The sequence below is a fragment of the Chiloscyllium plagiosum genome, chromosome 33, assembly GCF_004010195.1.
Source record: "Chiloscyllium plagiosum isolate BGI_BamShark_2017 chromosome 33, ASM401019v2, whole genome shotgun sequence".
Lineage (NCBI taxonomy): Eukaryota > Metazoa > Chordata > Chondrichthyes > Orectolobiformes > Hemiscylliidae > Chiloscyllium > Chiloscyllium plagiosum.
This window is the reverse complement of record NC_057742.1, coordinates 12158349-12174792: the sequence shown is the minus strand read 5'-3', so window position 1 is coordinate 12174792 and position 16444 is coordinate 12158349. Positions and strand designations below refer to the sequence as shown.

Here is a 16444-nt window from a genome sequence, read left to right as displayed (position 1 = left end):
CTCCTGTTTTAATTTGGAACCAAGTCACCATCGACCAAGAGGGGCTGTCTAAGAGAGTAACAAGTGTATTAAGGAAATGTTAACAAGAAACTCAGAAAGTCACACTTTGTTTTCTGAAAGGCACATATGTCAAGGCAGCCTATGTGAGGAAACAAAGGAGATGAGGGCGATACTAAACGAGTATTTTGCATCAGTGTTTACTGTGGAGAAGGACATGGAAGATATAGAATGTGGGGAAATAGATGGTGACATCTTGAAAAATGTCTTTATGACAGAGGAGGAAGTGCTGGATATCCTAAAACACAAAGGTGGATAAATCCCCAGGACCTGATGAGATGTACTCTAGAACTCTATGGGAAACTAGGGAAGTGATAGCTGGGCCCCTTGCTGAGATATTTGGCCCATCTGATCAAGATCCCATTGTAATCTGAGGTAACCTTCCTCGCTGTCCACTACACCTCCAATTTTGGTGTCATCTGCAAACTCACTAACTCTCCTGAAAGGTGAGGTGCCGGAAGACTGGAGGTTGGTTAAAGTGGTGCCAGTATTTAAGAAAGGTGGTAAGGAAAAGCCAGGGAACTATAGACCGGTGAGCCTGATATCGGTGGTGGGCAAGTTGTTGGAGAGAATCTTGAGGGACATGATGTGCATGTATTTGGAAAGGCAACGACTGATTAGGGATAGTTAAAATGGCTTTGTGTGTGGGAAATCACGTCTCACAAACTTGATTGAGTTTTTTGAAGAAGTAACAAAGTAGATTGATGAGGGCAGAGCAGTGGACGTGATCTATATGGACTTCAGTAAGGCGTTCGACAAGGTTCCCAATGGGAGACTGGTTAGCAAGGTTAGATCTCATGGAATACATGCTATCTCTATGACTATGACTCGACAAACCACTGGAGCAGGTGACACTTGAACCCACACTTGACTCCCCCACACTCCCACTCCTTCACTTTTCTCGACTCACCCACACTCCTCGACTCACCCACACTCCTCGACTCACCCACACTCCACGACTCACCCACACTCCTCGACTCCCCCACTTGAACCCACACTTGACTCCCCCACACTCCCACTCCTTCACTTTTCTCAACTCCCCCACACTCCTCGACTCCCCCACACTCCTCGACTCCCCCACACTCCTCGACTCCCCCACACTCTAGCCTCTCACCAGGTGAAGATGCACCTTCCAAATTCCTTATTAGATTTAAGGGGCTCTATCTTATAATTTTGACTTTGTTTTCTTTGAACTCCAACTCTGTCTCGCAGGAGTGGAATCCTGTGCTCTGCTGTGTGGATGGTCAGATGGTGACTGAACTATATACTGCTGCAATGGTTTCCACAGTCAAATAGCTCACTGCCTCACGAAGCACAGGTGCTTTTACCAAGTGCCAGAGCCTCTCAGGCCTAACCTGCCGTCTTCAGCAGGAAAACTGGAATTGCCAAGTTGGTGCAGATTTGTATGGCACTGATCCTTGCAAAAACAGACAGGATCACATACAGATGACAAAATCAGGCAGGATCAAAACAGACAGGATCACATACAGCTGACAAACTCTTTCAAAAACACCTCCGAGTTGCTCAGTTGATTCAGAAAATCTTCCGCTTTCTCGCGCATCTCCCGGGCACTCCTCCTCAGCAAGAACCAGCCAAAGAAATACGGTATGATGTAGGCCCGAAAGCTTTGCTTCATGCTGCTCAACTGTTCCACGCTTAGTTTCCACTGGTTTTGTTTCGCAAGCTTCTCGCAGTCGTTCCTCCACAGTGTCTTCGGGCTGACGATGAGGGCAATGTAGTCGTTGTCTCTGGCCAGGCTGGTGAGGCGGTCCAGCCGTTTGGCAGAGAGGTGGTTGTCATCGACTACTATGACGTTTTTATTCTCCTTAAAGCTCCTTTTGAGTTCCTCATCCACCTGGGCGTACCGCTCAGGGTCAGCCTCGTCCTCGTCCACCCTGGGAGGAAACTTCAAAGGCTCAGGGAAAGTGCAGGCCGAGGATCCGTGGTAAAAATCGGTGATTACTTTGCCGAGGGTTGACTTGCCACTGCCAGGCAGACCACGCAGAATGAAGACGGTGTGGGCTTCTTTAATTGTCTTGACCGTGCCATCGTCACGAAGGAACGGGAAGTTACTTTTGACCTTTGACGGTTTTGAGCCCATTGTTGTCAGGTTTCTAATCTACAAAACAAATTATAAAAAAACAAAAACCAAGTCAGAATGGCAAAAAAGAACTTCCAGGAAGGCAACAGAACTTGAAGCGATGCACATCCAATACCGTGGATGCTGGGAATTCTGAAACAAACACAGAGACAGCCAGAGAAATTCATCCGCCACATTGCAGAATATAAAGCCAGAAGTCTCATGACACCAGGTTACAGTGCAACAGTGAGAAAGTGAGGACTGCAGATGCAGGAGATCAAAGTCAAGAGTGTGGTGCTGGAAAAGCACAGCAGGTCAGGCAGCATCTGCAGAGTCAATATTTCGGACAAAAGCCCTTCATCAGGATTTCCTGATGAGGTGCTTATGCCCGAAACGTCGATTCTCCTGCTCCTCGGATGCTGCCTGACCTGCTGTGCTTTTCCAGCACCACACTCTCCACTATAATCCAACAGGTTTACTGAAATCACACAAGCTTTCGGAGTGCAGCCCCTGGGTCCTGTGTGATTTCAAATAAACCTGTTGGACTATAGTGGAGAATGTGGTGCTGGAAAAGCACAGCAGGTCAGGCAGCATCCGAGGAGCAGGAGAATCGATGTTTCGGGCAGATTTCAGTAAACCTGTTGGACTATAACCTGGCATCGTGTGACTCATGACCTTGTCCACCCCAGTCCAACACCGGCACCTCCACGTCAGAAAGATAAAGAATTAACATTTCAAATCCAAGAAGACTGTTCTCAAGAACTGTTCTGTAGATGAGTCGTACTGGACTTAACTCTGTTTCTCTCCCTACACAGATGTTGCCAGACCTGTTAAGTTTCTCCAGCATTGTCAGAGTTTGTTTCAGAATTACAGCAGTGACCTCTCATGTAAATGTGCCAGATGTTGAATCTTTAATCTAACTGGAAGCAGGAGTAGGCCATTCAGCCCCTCTCAAGCCTGTTCCACCATTCAGTGAGACCACAGCTGATTTGTGGTCTCACTCCATATACCTGTCCTTAACCCATATCCCCTTCTGTATCGCAAAAATGCATCTATCTCAGATTGAAAATTAACAACTGATCCAGCGTCATCTGTCATTTGTGGAAGAGAGTTCCAAATCTCTCCCAAGCTTTGTGTATATTAGTGCTTCCACACATCTCTCCTGAACAGTCTGACCCTAATTCTCTGACTAGGCTCCTAGTTCTAGAATCCTCAAATATTGGAAATAGTTTTCTTTATCTACCCTGTCTTTTTATTTTCATATCTTCGGATCAGGTCACTCCTTAACATTCTAAATTCTTGAGAAAACAGGCCTTATTTGTATAATCTTTTCTAAGAACTCAATCCCTGAAATCGAGATATCTTCCTTGTAAACCTATGCTGTACTCCCCCAAGGCCAATACCTCCTTCCTAAGGTGTGGTGGCCTGATCCACTCACAGTACCCTGAGTTGGGCCTACTCAGGGCTTTGTATGGTTGCAGCACAACTTCTACAACCTTCTACTCCAGCCCTCTAGATGGGCGGCACGGTGGCTCAGTGGTTAGCACTGCTGCCTCACAGCGTCAGGGTCCTGGGTTCGATTCCCGCCTGTCTGTGTGGAGTTTATCCATTCTCCCTGTGTCTGCGTGGGTTTGTTCTGGTTTCCTTCCACAATCCAAAGATGTGCAGGTTAGGTGAATTGGCCATGCTAAATTGCCCACAGTGTTAGGTGCATAGTCAGAAGTAAATGTAGGGGAATGGGTTTCTCTTCAGAGGGCGGTGTGGACTTGTTGGCCCCAGACTGCTTCCACACTGTAGAGAATCTAATCTAATCATAAGGATTAGCCTCCTTGATTATTTTCTGCACCTGTTCATGAAATTTTAAAGATCTGAAGTCCACGTCTCTTTGGACAGCCACTGTATTTAACTTGACACCATCTAGAAAAGCCTCTGACCTGTGCCTTTTCAGATTAAAATGGATAACTTCACAATTATATTGAAATCCATTTGCCACAGTTTGCCCATTCACTTGGTTTACCAATATCCCTTTGTAATTTTGTCCTATCGTCAACAATGTCTACAATGCCACACAAAGGGCCTGTTCCACACTGTAGGGAATCTAATCTAATCTAATCTAATTTTGTGTCATCAGCAAATTTAGTTATGACTTTCTATGCCTTTATTCAATGCCATTCAAGATTTGAATTTATACAGCACTTTACATGACCACTGGATGCCACAAAATGCTTTTCAGCCAATAAAGTACAGCCAGTGTCGGGATGTAGCAAACACTGCAGCCCACTTGTACACAGTGAGTTCCAACAGAGAGTAACATGACTGCTTTTGTAATGCAGATAAAGGGGTAATTCCCCCATACTTCCATGAAATAGTGCAGTGGGATGTTTGACATCCCGAGAAGCAGATAGAGCCCTGGTTTAATCTCACATCTCAACATCTTCCCTAACCTACTGAATCAGAACAAAACATACATTGGAACATGATTTATTCCAAGAAACAACAATGATGGGGAGCCAATGGCCTGGTACTATTCTCATTAGACTATTAATTGAGACATCCAGGTAATGTTCTGCCATGGCAGATGGTGGAATCTGAACGCAATAAAAAATATTCTGGAATTAAGAGTCTCAAGATGACCATCGTCAATTGTCAGAAAAAGTCCATCTGGTACACTAATATCAATTCGAGAAGACAACTACCTGGTCTGGTCTCTACGCGACTCCAGACTCACAGCAATGTGGACAATTTGCAAATGCCCTCTGAAGTGGCCAAGTTGTATCAATCACTAGAAAGTCTCAAAGCAGGAAGGAATATGGACAGACCACCTGGCATTGAACTAGGCACCAGAACAAAAAGGCAAAACCAGTCCTGTTGACTCTGCAAAGTCCTCCTTATGTCTGTGGGCGTGTACCAAAGTTACGAGAGCTGTCTGTCACAGACTAGTCAAGCAACACCCTGGTAGAGTCACACTTACCATACAAACAACGTCCCAGACACCAGCATTGCTATCCCTGAATATATCCCATCCCACTGGCAGGACAAACCCAGCAGAAGTGGTGGCACAGTGGGATACAGTCAGCAGGGAGTTGCTCTCGGAGGACCCAACATTGACTATGGACCCCACAAAGTGTTTTGACATCAGATTAAACACGAGCAAGGAAATTTCCTGCTGGTTACCACTTACCATCCTCTCTTGGCAGATGTATGGGCACTCCGCCAAGTTGAACAACACTTGGAGGAAGCACTGCGGCTGGCATGGGCACAAAATATCCTCTGGGTGGGGGATTTCAATGCCCACCACCAAGGGTGGCTCAGCAGCAGGACTATTGATCAAGATGGTTGATTCCTAAAGGACATCGCTGCTAGACTGGGAATGCAGAAAGTGGTGAGGGAATCAACAAGAGGAAAAAACATACTTGACCTCAACCTTACCAATCTGCCAACTGCAGATGTATCTGTCCATGACAGTATTGATAAGAGTGATCACCGCACAGTCCTTGTGGAGACAAAATCCCGCCTTCACCTTGAGAATATCCTCTATCGTGTTGTGTGGCACTATCACTGTGGCAAGTGGGGCAGAATTCGAACAGATCTAGCAACTCAAGACTGGGCATCCATGAGGCACTGTGGGCCATCAATAGCAGGAGAATTGTTCTCCAGCACAATCTGTAACCTCATGGCCCAGCATATCCCCCACTCAACCATTACCATCAAGCCAGGGGATCAACCCTGGTTCAATGGAGAGGGCAGGAGGGCATGCCAGGAGCAGCACCAGGCAAACCTGAAGATGAGGTGTCAACCTGGCAGAGCTACTAAACAGGACTACATACATACCCAACAGCATAAGCAGCAAGTGATAGGCAGAGCTAAGCAATTCAGCTCTAAGAATCAGATCAGATCTAAGCTCTGCAATCCTGCCACATCCAGTTGTAAATGATGGTGGACAATTAAACAACTCACTGGAGGAGGAGGCTCTACAAATATCCCCAGCCTCAATGTCGGAAGAGCCCAGCACCTCAGTCCAAAAGGTAAGGCTGAATGTTTTGCAGTAATCTTCAGCCAGAAGTGCCAACTAATCCATCTCAGCCTCCTGCAGTGGTCCCCAGCATTACAGAAGCAGTCTTCATCCCATTTGATTTGCTCTATGTGATATCAAGAAACAGTTGGATACTGCGATGACTATGGGCCCTGACAACATTCCAGCAATGCTATTGAAGGCTTGTGCTCCAGAACCTGCCACTCCACTCGCCAAGCTGTTCCAGTACAGTTACAACACTGGCATCTACCCAACAATGTGGAAAATTGCCCAGGTGTGTCCTGTATATGAAAAGCAAGACAAATCCAACTTTGCCAATTACCGCCCCATCTACTCTTGACCCTCAGTAAAGTGATGGAAGGTGTTATCAATAGTGCTACCAAGCAGCACCTACTCAGTGACGCCCAGTTTGGGTTCAGCCAGCTCCTGACCTCTTTACAGCCTTGATTCAAACTTGGACAAAACAGCTGAATTCCAGAGGGGAGGTAACAGGGACTGGCCTTCATGTCAAGGCCACATTTGACCACGTGTGACATCACAGAGCCCTAATAAAAACTGGAGTAGTGGGAATCGGTGGGGGGGGGGGGGGGAGAGACTCTCTGTTGATTGGAATCATACCTGACACGTAAGAAGATGATGGTGGTTGTCAGAGGTCAGTCATCTCAGCTCCAGGACACCTTTTCAGGAGTTGCTCAGGATAGCATCCTAGGCCCAACTATCTTCAACTGCTTCATCAATCTCCCTCCCTCCGTCAGGAGGTCAAAAGTGGGGAGTTCACTGATGTTTGCACAAAGTTGAGCATTATTCATGATTCCTCAGACTTTGAAGCAGGCCACGTTCAAATGCAACAAAATCTGGACAATATCCAGGCGCTGAAGTGACAACTCACATTTGTGCCACTTAATTGCCAGGCTATGACCAACTCCAACAAGAGACAATCTAACCATCAGCGACATTACTATCACCTGAATCCCCCACTATCAAAAACCGGGGGGGTTACCTCTGACCTGAAACTGAACTAGACTAGCAATATAAATACTGTGGCTACAAGAGCAGGTCACAGGCTAGAGATACCGCGGGGAGTAACTCACCTCCTGACTCCCCCAAGCCTGTCCACTACCTAAAAGGCACACAAGTCAGGGGTGTGATGGAATACTCCCCATTTGACTGGATGGGTGCAGTTCCAGCAACACTCAAGACGCTTGATACCATCCAGGACAAAGCAGGCCAATCGATTGTCACCACATCCGCAAATGTTCACTCTCTCCACCACTGAGGCTCATTAGCAGCAGTGTGTAACCAAAGATCCATAAACAGCATCTTCCAAATCCATGACCACTTCTACCTAAAAGGACTAGAGCAGCAGATCCATGGGAACACCACCACCTTCAAGTTCCCCTCCAAGCCACACACCATCCTGACGTGGAAATATATCGGCATTCCTTCACTGTCACTGGGTCAAATTCCTGGAATTTCCTCCCGAAGGGCATTGAGGATCTACTTAAAGCACATGGATTGTAACAGTTTGAGAAGGCAGCTCACCACCACCTTCTGAAGAGGCAACTGCGGACAGAAATAAACCCTGATCCAGGCAGAGGTGCCCATGTCCCACGAGTGAATACAAGAAAGTAAAATAGAAACTTACTCAGAGCCTTCAGTGTCTCAGGATGCTTCAGTGGAGTATAATAAAACAGAGCATGAGAAGGTACGAGGTCAGACTAGCGAATGCTCAGCCAAAGAGGAAGGTTTTAGGGAAGGTGTCAAAGGACGAAAGTGAGCTGGAGAGGCAAGAGAGGTGTAGGGAGTTTTCTAACATGTACACAAATCGCCAACTGCTCTGGAATAACTGAGTGCGCACAGCAGTACAGAAGCAGGTGTCACAAGCTGTTTGTGTGAAGGCTGAACACAGAGACTTCCTGTGTGTGGTTAACGGTTCAATGTTAAACACACTGCCAGCTTTAACATCTGCACCTTTCTGAGGAGGTAGAGCTCCGCCATATGCAAATATAGCGAGGGATGTCCGGTTACAGAACAACGTTCATAAGAAAACAGCCACTGATTTAACAGGTAGGATCGTAAACAGGAGAAAGCAAAGCAAAATACTGCAGGTGCTGGAAATCTGAAACAAACACAGAGGGTGATGGAGAAACTCAGCAGATCTGGCAGCGTCTGTCGACAAAGAGACAGAGTTAATGTCCAATAGGACTCTTCTTCAGCAATTCATAAACTTGCTCAGTGCTAGAACTCTACAAGTTTGAGGAGAGATTTGTAATTGGGTGGAGCTGTTAATAATGACATGTCTCCAGCCAATGAAATGGAGCAGATTTTGGGCACTGGATGGTGGAAACCATGAGAGTGGTGAACTTGGCCCAGACAATCACAAAGGCCAACCTCCCATCTAAAGAATCCATCTACCAGGCCCGCTGTCAGGAAAGGCTGCCAGCACTCTCAAAGATCCGTCTCACCCTGGCAATGTTTTTCTACAACCTCTACCATCGGGGGGAAGGTACAGAAGCCTGAACACACACACCAGCCGGTTTCTAAACAGTTTCTACCCTACTGTTGTTAGAATACTGAATGGACTCTCAAACTCTTAAGATTCGCCTGTACCTGTGTTATTGCTTTCGCTGCTGTTTACCTATTATTTACTTATCTATGCTACTTAACTCTGTGATCCGCCTGTATTCCTCACTAGACAAAGCTTTTCACTGTGCCTTGGTACACGTGACAATAAATTCATTTCAATTCAATTCAATTCAATTTAATTCAGTCCGCAAACAAAAGGAAAAATTCTGAGGAAGAGATATTTCTGACCTGAAACTTTCATTCTCATGTTTTCTCCACAGTGGCTGAATTTCTCCAGCACTTTGTGTTTTCATTTGGCTTTTATGCAGCAACCCAAGCCTTCGGAGAGGGAATGGCTGGGCTATTTTTTTGAAGAGGGATCACTTTGACTGTTGCGACTCTGTTCACTAGAGTTTAGAAGAACGAGAGAGAGGATCTGATTGAAACATATAGAATTCTAACAGGGCTAAGACAGACTGGAATGCAGGAAGGATGGTTCCCCAGTTGGGGAAGTCCAGAACCAGGGACACGGTCTCAGGATACAGGGTAGACCATTTTGGACTGAGATGAGGAAAATGCCTTCACTCGACGATGAGAACCTGTGGAATTCTCGACCACAGAAGGCTGCAGAGGCCAAATTAATGAATACATTTTTAAAAAGGAGAGAGATGATTGTTGAGATTTTAAAGGGGTATGGGGAGAAAGTGGGAATATGGCATTGGATCGAGGATCATCCATGATGACCCACTGATTGGAGAACAGACTCAAAGGGCTGAATGGCCTATTCCTGTGCCTAGTTTCTAAGTCCCCAGATTCTGGCTTGAAGCAATTACAGGTCAAAGGTTATGCAGAACACAAATGTCACTGGGAGTACCTGCTGTTTCTTTGTTCTTAAAAGAACAAAAATGCAAAACAAATCATTTGGCAACATCCTTGTAACTATAACACAAAAGTACTGCAGACTGGAAATCTGAAATAAGAACAGCAAATGGCTGAGGCAGATCTGAGGAGAGAGAAAGAGACTGAAAGTTTCAGGTGGATGGAGCTTTCAACAAGAACTGAAGTGAAATCGGGATGGAAGAGTTTTTAAGCCGGTGGAAGTGGGGGAGGGGGAAGAAAGCACAAAGGATGTTCTTTGGGATAGGGTTGGTGGTCATGAGGACATTAAATACCAGAGGGTTTCCTGATACAGCAAGCAAAAGACTAGGAATGTGTTTACTGACAATGAACTATTTATAATAGACACTCACCTCTGGACGCCTGGCAGATATAGAATCCCTACTGTGTGGAAACAGGCACTTCAGCCCAACAAGTCCACAATGACCCTCCGAAGAGCTTCCCACCCAGAACCATTTCCCTAACCTATTACTTTACATTTACCCCTGACTAATGCACCTCAACTACACATCCCTGAACACCATGGGCAGTTTAGCATGGCCAATTCACCGAACCTGCACAACTGTGATTGTGGGAGGAAATCAGAGCACCCGGAGTAAACCCACACGAACTCGGGGAAATGTGCAAACTCCACATAGACAACCGCCCAAGGCTGGAATCGAACCTGGATCCATAGCCCTGTGAGGCAGTAGTGCTAATCACTGAGCCAGAGTGCCACCCTTGTTTTTTTCAGAACATATTTCGACAGGGAGGTACAAGTGTCTTTATTCTCTGGCCTGACCCTTCTGGTAATTATAACCTGTAAGTTCTAACAAGGTCATTGGTTCCTGATTTACTTCACTCCAATAAAGAAAGAATCTGCTCTAAAAACACTTTGCTGTTAAATTAAGACCAGCCCACAGATGGTCAAGATCTAGTAGGGGTTTTCCACTTGGCACCACTTTCTAAATCCAGTATCATTATCAGATAAAACCTTCCAAGCTTGCAGCCTTCCTCTTAACACTTCTAAACAGATTTCTCACTTCCATACATTCAATACACAGAATAACGACTAAAACTTACACGGGTCTCTTAATTCAAGTTACAATCAACGCCTGAAATTTAACGCAAGTTTGAAAAAGAAGGTTGTGCAGTTCCTTGGTGCTTTCACAACCTCAAGCTTCTTCGGAGCAGCCTTACAGAACCTTTCAAAGTATAGTCAATGTTCTGGTGTAGGAAATGTGACAGCCCACTTGCACACAATCCGCTCCCACAACATTAACGCGATAATGACCCCATGATCTGTCCTGGCCGTTTTAGTTCAATGTCTTCCATCAGCATTGCCAACATGAGATCCTGGGAACCACTTAGAGGGACAACATCACCAATGAAGGAGGGCGACACAGAGCTCTCAGAGGACACTATCATAGGGGGACAACCTGAGACAGGCAGGAGACGAATGCCCTCCCTTGATGTACATCCAACACAGTGCCAGTTAAATGGGCATCATCAAAAGCGAAAAGAGGCCAGGGCCAGCCGAAGCAGATCCGGCAAATTCCTTTATGGGGGAACCTTGAGGATTGGGATACCTACCATGGACTAGGGACTCTCACTGTCCCTTGACCTGCAGAAGATCAGGAGAGTTCAGTTCAAGTAAATCTGTTATGGTACCATTCACTGAGGGATAAGCATTCTCAGGCCTCCAGGAAGAACACTGCTGTTCCACCTTCAAACAGAGCCCTGAGATCTCACTCATCGACCCAAACAGAGGACCAGGAACGTAGTTTATCGTCAGTGTCTGTTGGGTATAACTCCTTCAGTAGGGGATTGGTTAGCTCAGTCGCCTGGCCTTGTGATGCAGAGTTGTATCAACAAGGTGAGTTTGACTCCTACGAGGTTACCATGAAAGGTCCGTCCTTCTCAATCACCCCCGTCAACTGAGGCGTGGTGCTTTAGGTTAAACTCACCACTAGTTGTCTCTCTGTCTCTCTCTCTCTCTCTTTCTCTCTCCCCATTTGGGCGGCACGGTGGCACAGTGGTTAGTACTGCTGCCTCACAGCGCCAGAGACCTGGGTTCAATTCCCGACTCAGGCGACTGACTGTGTGGAGTTTGCACATTCTCCCTGTGTCTGCGTGGGTTTCCTCCGGGTGCTCCGGTTTCCTCCCACAGTCCAAAGATGTGCACGTCAGGTGAATTGGCCATGCTAAATTGCCCGTAGTGTTAGGTAAAAGGGGTAAATGTACGGGAATGGGTGGGTTACGCTTCGGCGGGTCGGTGTGGACTTGTTGGGCCGAAGGGCCTGTTTCCACACTGTAAGTAATCTAATCTAATCTAAAAAAGTAATCTAATCTAATTATGGGTGAGTGGGTGACTCATGGTAACTGCATTTCCCCTTTTTGGAACTTGGAAGCAGGTCCCTGTGACTCAGAGGGAAGAATTCCACCAGCTCAGCCACAATGTTGGAGGGTAGTAATATAAGAAACATAGCAGCCAACGAATTTATAGCAAGCTACCATATCAGCAATGTAATATCGGTCAGATAATCTGCTTTTTAAATGTTGATTGAGGGACAAATAACTGCCTTGGACCTGAGAGATGGCTAGCACAAGGGAACATAGCTTTAAATTGAGGGGTGATAGATAAAGGACAGATGTCAGAGGTAGTTTCTTTACTCAGAGAGAGAGTAGTAAGGGCATGGAATGTCCTGCCTGCAACATTAGTAGACTAGCCAACTTTAAGGGCATTTAAATGGTCATTGGATAAACATATGGATGAAAATTTAATAGTGTAGGTTAGGTGGGCTTCAGATTGGTTTCACAGGTCGGTGCAACATCGAGGGCCGAATGGGTCTGTACTGCACTGGAACATTCTATGTTCTATATCTCCCCAGTTGTTCTTCACAAAGGGGTCAGGGCAGTATTCATTATGATGCCTTTTATTCTCAGTAAATCATGCAATGTAGAAATGCATACCTTCAAAGCCATCTTTAAGAGCACCAGGTCTCTGTCAAAGCTCCATATTTCTTGTCTTTACCTGGAATGTTTGCTGGAGAAAGTATCTAACCACAGTGTAACCTTCCATTGCTGCAGGTCTGTTGGCAAACCGTGCGCGACTGACAGTTTGCAGGATTACTCAAGGGTAGAGGCAGGCTGTGAACCATAACTTAAAGAGTACCTTACATCCATTGGCAGCTGCTACAAGACAACAAGTCTACCCAACGAGATGGTACATCTTTAGCAGCTGGACAAAGTACAGTTGCAACAGTAAAACCTCAAAATTAATACTGGATTAAGCTTCAACTTTGTGAGCCCCTTGCGATTTGTACAGAACTTCTCAAATGCTTTAGTTCCAAGACGCCACCTTTGGTTTTACAAAACTTTCATGAATTCCCTGTGGTACAAATAAAGTTTCTTTGGCGTAAAAATTAGTTGCACAATTAAACAGATTTATACTTATGAACATTTTACTCACTCAATGCGAACGTTGTTGCCGGTCTATCTTTCCGAATTACTCTGGCACCACACCTCCTTCCTGTATAAGAACCTCCTCCAGCCCCTATAATCCTCCGAGATTTCTACCCTCCTCCAATTCTGGCCGCCCATGCGTTCTGAGTTTTTAACACTCTACCTTTGATGTCACCGGCTTTGTCTGTCAGATCCAAATATCTCCCCACTTCTCTACCTTTCTCAACTCCTTTAATACCTATCTCTGCAACAAATAAGAACATATGGATGAATTAGGAGCCAAAACAGGCCATTCTACCCCTCAAATCTGCTCCCACCTGTACTCACCCACCTACCCCTAACACCCTTTGATTCCCTTGTCTATCAAGAATCTATCTAACTCAGCCTTAAAACTATTTATTAACCCTGACTCCACTGTGCTCTGGGCAAGCGAATTCCACAGACTAATGACAGAAACATAGAGAATAGGAGAAGCAGTTGGCCATTCAGCCCTTGAAGCCTGTTCTGCAATTTGATATGATCATGGCTGACCATCCAACTCAGTCCCCTGTTCCTGCTCTCTCCCCACACCCTTTGATCCCTTTAGCCCTCAGACAGTGCCTAAGATCTGGTTACTCCTTCAAATATTTCCCTATGTGACACAGTATGAAATGTTTTGTTTGATAATGCTTCTGAAAAGTGCCTTTGGGATTTTTTTTTACTAAGTTCAGAGCTGCTATTTGAAAGCAAGTTGTTGTTGCAGTTGTTGGCATTTGGTGACGTTTGTTAATTCAATGATAATCAGCAAGCACCAGAAACAGGCAAAACCACTGCTTTAAACCAGCTGTGAATTATTCAGTAAATGCTATATTCTTTTTCCAGACATTTTACAGTTAGTTTGCAATTGTAAAATTCCACTGGACTGATTCACAACATTTTAAAAAATTCATTTGCCAATGGACCTTCGTTGTCAAGGACAGCATTTACTGTCCATCCTTAATTCCCTTGAATTACACACAATCTCTCACCTCCATAAATAGCAGCCTGTTTCTTAGCTCCATCTCCTTCTTCAATTCTGAAAGCTTCTTGTCAATAAAATTTAAATTCTGTTGAATTGTTTCGAGTTTACTCTCCATTTTTGCTCAGGATCTTTTTCTGTTATTCCCCGAGATCCCTGGTTAAACACTGTTCCTTCAATCCGTCGTCCCCAATTAATCAGGTTTTCTGGCTAATCCACTTCTACAAAATCCCCTCAATGGGAAATCTCCTCTGACCTATGACCTCCAAAGGAGCACCTCAATCGTCAACACTGGAAGGCCAGGTTTACAGAATTTATGTGTTTATGTTAACTATTACCTTATTTCTTTATTTTTCTACTTATTCTATGAAGATAATGCTTAACTTCTTTAATTCTGTCTCTTTTATGGCCTTGTATCTTTATTTTTGTATCTAGGTACCTTTGTACCTAAGATGGTGCCATGTGTGACGACATTATACACCTTTCACTGTATTCCTGTACTTGAGTACGTGACAATAAAATCTAAAATTGGCACGGTGGCTCAGTGGCTAGCACTGTTGCCTCACAGTGCCAGGGACCCGGGTTCAATTCCCATCTCGGGCAACTGTCTGTATGGAGTTTGCACATTCTCCCCGTGTCTGTGTGGGTTTGCTCCAGTTTCCTCCCACTGTCACAGACATGTGTAGATTGGGTGAATTGGCTGTGCTAAATTGCCCGTAGTGTTAGGTGCATTAGTTCGGGGTAAATATAGAGGAATGGGTCTGGGTGGGTTGCTCTTTGGAGAGTCGGTGTGGGCCAAAGGGCCTGTTTTCACACTGGAGGGAATCTAATCTAAAAGAGGCATTTGCTCAAAACGTGTTCATTCGGGTGAACGTTTTGACGTATTTCTGACAATATGTTTTGGTGATCTGCTTTTAGCTTTCTCACAGACCCCCTAGCTGGGTACAGAGTCTCAGTTGAGGAACCCACGCTAGGTCAGAGTAAGGCCTATTGTTTCATTATTTGGGTTTATACCCTCAACTTGGGAAAACAAAGGCTTTGAGATCTAAAAATAGACTGGGACTTTTTTTCACTGGAGTGTAGGAGGTTGACTTTATTGAGGTTTCTAAAATCATGAGTGCCATCAATAAAGTAAATAGCTAAGGGTCTTTCCCCTAGGGTGGGAGAGTTCAAAACTGGGGGGTATATTTTTAAGGTGAGAGGAGAAAGATTTAAAAAGGACATGAGGGCAACGCCTTTACACAGAGACTAGTTTGTGTGAGAAATGAACTACCAGAGGAAATGATAGATACAGGTACAGTTACAACATTTAACAGGCATTTGTATAAGTACATGAACAGGGAAGGTTTGGAAAGACAGCAGCCAAGGGCAGACAGATGGGACTATTTTAATTTGGGATTATGGTCAGCATAGACTGGTTGGACCGAAGAGTCTGTTTCTGTGCTGTATGATGTTATGATTCTAAGTCCTTTCTCATTCCAGCTGGTAACAAACTTATTATAGAGGTTCACAGCAGCAGCATTAAAATGCTTAGTAATGTCAACTAAAGCCTCCCTGCTCCCTCAGTTCCACATTAAACACTCATTGGCATTAATCCATCGGGGGGGGAGGGGGCTCCTCACCCCATACCATCAACCTGTCCTGGCAAAATTCTATCAATGAATCCGACAGATCAGGCCAGATCCTGTGGTATGGGGAACGGCGATGGACTGAACTCAAATTGCTGTTGCATTTCAGGTGCCAACACCTGTTGCGTATTTCCAGGAGGGTTCAGATGTCTGAGACACTGTGCAAATGTCTCTTAAACTGATTTCAGTGTCAGAGACTTGGTGCTATTTAGATTAGATTATTTACAGTGTGGAAACAGGCCCTTCGGCCCAACAAGTCCACACCGACCCTCCCAAGAGCAACCCACCCAGATCCATTCCCCTACATTTACCCCTTCACCTCACAATCCGGGCAATTTAGCACCTAACATCTTTGGAATGTGGGAGGAAACTGGAGCACGCGGAGGAAACCCACGCAGACATGGGGAGAATATGCAAACTCCACAAAGACTGAAGCAGGAATTGAACCTGGGTCTCTGGAGCTGTGAGGCAGCAGTGCTAACCACTGTGCCACCCCATCTATTATTGGAAAATTGTTCATCAGTTTCATCTCAGGTGTAACACACAGGTTAATGGTGTCAATCACCCCAACTCTCACCACCCCACCCAACCTCTCCAATTACATAGTCTAATCCAACTACATTTGCCCATACCCCATCCTAACCCCTGGATCTGACTGCCCCCAACTCCTCCCCCGCACCAAGGCACCCTCAACTCCTCCCCCAACTACACTCTTCCAACTCTGACTCCCCTCAAGTATTGTC

The 16444-nt window shown here is 45.4% G+C and overlaps 1 protein-coding gene across 6 annotated transcripts in view; it reads right to left on the bottom strand.

Moving 5' to 3' along the window:
* LOC122539841 (2',3'-cyclic nucleotide 3' phosphodiesterase) overlaps window positions 1–16444 on the bottom strand; it is a 29317-nt gene that overhangs the window by 9305 nt on the left and 3568 nt on the right. For 2 of the 6 annotated variants that reach the window (XM_043674947.1, XM_043674948.1), the window contains one exon: window positions 1546–2176. In XM_043674947.1, coding sequence (XP_043530882.1) covers window positions 1546–2176 — 631 coding nt within the window. Of the gene's footprint in view, window positions 1–1545; window positions 2177–7815; window positions 8011–12584; window positions 12612–13083; window positions 13158–14083; window positions 14229–16444 lie in introns of those variants that run through there. The other 4 variants (XM_043674946.1, XM_043674950.1, XM_043674949.1 and 1 more) reach the window with 4 other exon arrangements.